Source organism: Salminus brasiliensis, chromosome 6 (assembly GCF_030463535.1).
Source record: "Salminus brasiliensis chromosome 6, fSalBra1.hap2, whole genome shotgun sequence".
In the NCBI taxonomy this organism is placed as follows: domain Eukaryota; kingdom Metazoa; phylum Chordata; class Actinopteri; order Characiformes; family Bryconidae; genus Salminus; species Salminus brasiliensis.
Window position 1 is genome coordinate 3624643 of NC_132883.1, and position 2798 is coordinate 3627440.

Here is a 2798-nt window from a genome sequence, read left to right on the forward strand (position 1 = left end):
GGCAGGGCACTCTCTGCGGGACGTGCGGGGCGCCTATCTCTGGCCGCTGCATCGCAGCGCTCGACCGGAAGTTCCACCCTGAGCACTTTGTGTGTGCCTTCTGTCTGCGGCAGCTCAGCCAGGGCGTGTTCAAGGAGCAGGGGGGGAAGCCCTACTGCTCCGTCTGCCACACCAAACTCTTCCTGTAGGCCAGCGGAGTGGAGCGGCTCTCACACCCCTCGACCCTCACACCCCTGTGCACCTGTCCCCACAGCACCTGCTCCAACACCCCTGATTAACCCTCAACCCCAGTTCACACTCAGCTCTAACAGTTTGAAAGGGCCCATAGAGCAGAAAAATGACTTGCCTTGTTTTTTTTTTGTTGTTTTTTTTTATAATAAAAGTGTGCTGTATAAAAATAATGTTCTTATACAGTAAATTATATTAAAAAGTGTCCTGTTTTGTAAAAAATATAACATAAATAGTGTACCATTCACTGGGTCCATCCAGCCTAAATGTAGAAACTAGGCTGCAAACAACAGACACATGTACAGGTATCAGCCTATTCAAATGACAGCAGTTTAGCTCCGCCCCCAACAACCCTGAAGTTATAATGAGAGTTTAAGCTGTAAGTGCTTTTTTATTGAGATCCAACACAGGGCAGCCAATCAGAACAGAGGTAATTTACATATTGTTGCAATCATGCCAAAATATCCTATCTCCAAAATAGCAACCTTCTTAACTTTCGATGGAAGACAACAAGACAACAAGAAGCATTTGAAGCATTCCCATTGGTCCATTCCTCATGAAATTTAAGACACCCCTTCTGAATGGTGAATTCAGCTACTTTAGGTCCACCCATCAGTAACACAGGGGTACCCGAGTGCACTTCTATTGTTATGGAGCCTTTATGGTGTGTTATAGAGTGTTATAGAGAGTGTCATACTGTACTATAGCACACATTCAGTGTTATAGCACATTTGTATGTGTGTACTGTAGTGAAATTATAGTGTATGTTAGTGCATTTATTGTGTGCTGTAGTGTGTATAGTTATTTAGCACATTTACGGTGTACTATGGCACATTTATAGTGTACTTTACCAAATGTGTATAATATTATGCTTACAGAGTACTATAGCATGATCATACTGTACTATAGCGCAGTCATTGTGTACTATAGCACAGTTATAGTGTGCTATAGTACATTAATAGCGTACTATAGCATGTTTATAGTTTACTATAGCATGTTTACAGTGCAATAGCACATTAACAGAGTACTATAGGGCAGGCAGAGTGTACTATAGTATGCTTACAGTGTACTATAGCATTATTATAGTGTACTATAGTGCATTTATAGTGTAGAAGTAAAATTGCCTCCCTTTATTCTTCTTCACACACACACACACACACACACACACACACACATATATATAGTTTATTCTTTGTTATATTTCACTTTTAATAAAATGTCTTAATACATTTGTAAACTGAGCTTTGTGAACTAAGTTTTTTTTTAGCTATAGCTCTTCATTATCTCTCTGTCCAGCATCTACTCACACTAATACTTCATAACCTGCTCCTACATTAGCTATAGCTCTTCATTATCTCTCTGTCCAGCATCTACTCACACTAATACTTCATGACCTGCTCCTACATTAGCTATAGCTCTTCATTATCTCTCTGTCCAGCACCTACTCACACTAATACTTCATAACCTGCTCCTACATTAGCTATAGCTCTTCATTATCCCTCTGTCCAGCATCTACTCACACTAATACTTCATAACCTGCTCCTACATTAGCTATAGCTCTTCATTATCCCTCTGTCCAGCATCTACTCACACTAATACTTCATAACCTGCTCCTACATTAACTATAGCTCTTCATTATCTCTCTGTCCAGCATCTACTCACACTCATACTTCATAACCTGCTCTTACATTAGCTATAGCTCTTCATTATCTCTCTGTCCAACATCTACTCACACTAATACTTCATAACCTGCTCTTACATTAGCTATAGCTCTTCATTATCTCTCTGTCCAGCATCTACTCACACTAATACTTCATAACCTGCTCCTACATTAGCTACAGCCCTTCGTTATCTCTCTGTCCAGCATCTACTCACACTAATACTTCATGACCTGCTCCTACATTAGCTATAGCTCTTCATTATCCCTCTGTCCAGCATCTACTCACACTAATACTTCATGACCTGCTCCTACATTAGCTATAGCTCTTCATTATCTCTCTGTCCAGCATCTACTCACACTAATACTTCATAACCTGCTCTTACATTAGCTATAGCTCTTCATTATCTCTCTGTCCAGCATCTACTCACACTAATACTTCATAACCTGCTCCTACATTAGCTACAGCCCTTCGTTATCTCTCTGTCCAGCATCTACTCACACTAATACTTCATGACCTGCTCCTACATTAGCTATAGCTCTTCATTATCCCTCTGTCCAGCATCTACTCACACTAATACTTCATGACCTGCTCCTACATTAGCTATAGCTCTTCATTATCTCTCTGTCCAGCATCTACTCACACTAATACTTCATGACCTGCTCCTACATCAGCTATAGCTCTTCATTATCCCTCTGTCCAGCATCTACTCACACTAATACTTCATAACCTGCTCCTACATCAGCTATAGCTCTTCATTATCCCTCTGTCCAGCATCTACTCACACTAATACTTCATAACCTGCTCCTACATTAGCTATAGCTCTTCATTATCTCTCTGTCCAGCATCTACTCACACTAATACTTCATAACCTGCTCCTACATTAGCTATAGCTCTTCATTATCTCTCTGT

The 2798-nt window shown here is 40.6% G+C and overlaps 1 protein-coding gene across 1 annotated transcript in view; it reads left to right on the plus strand.

Annotated features, from left to right (window-relative positions):
• lpxn (leupaxin) overlaps positions 1-1397 on the plus strand; it is a 12066-nt gene extending 10669 nt beyond the window's left edge. Inside the window, exon 9 of the mRNA XM_072680788.1 lies at positions 1-1397. This exon is cut by the window's left edge and continues 79 nt beyond it. Coding sequence (XP_072536889.1) covers positions 1-188 — 188 coding nt within the window. The 3' untranslated portion in view covers positions 189-1397.
• Positions 1398-2798: the final 1401 nt, after the last annotated feature.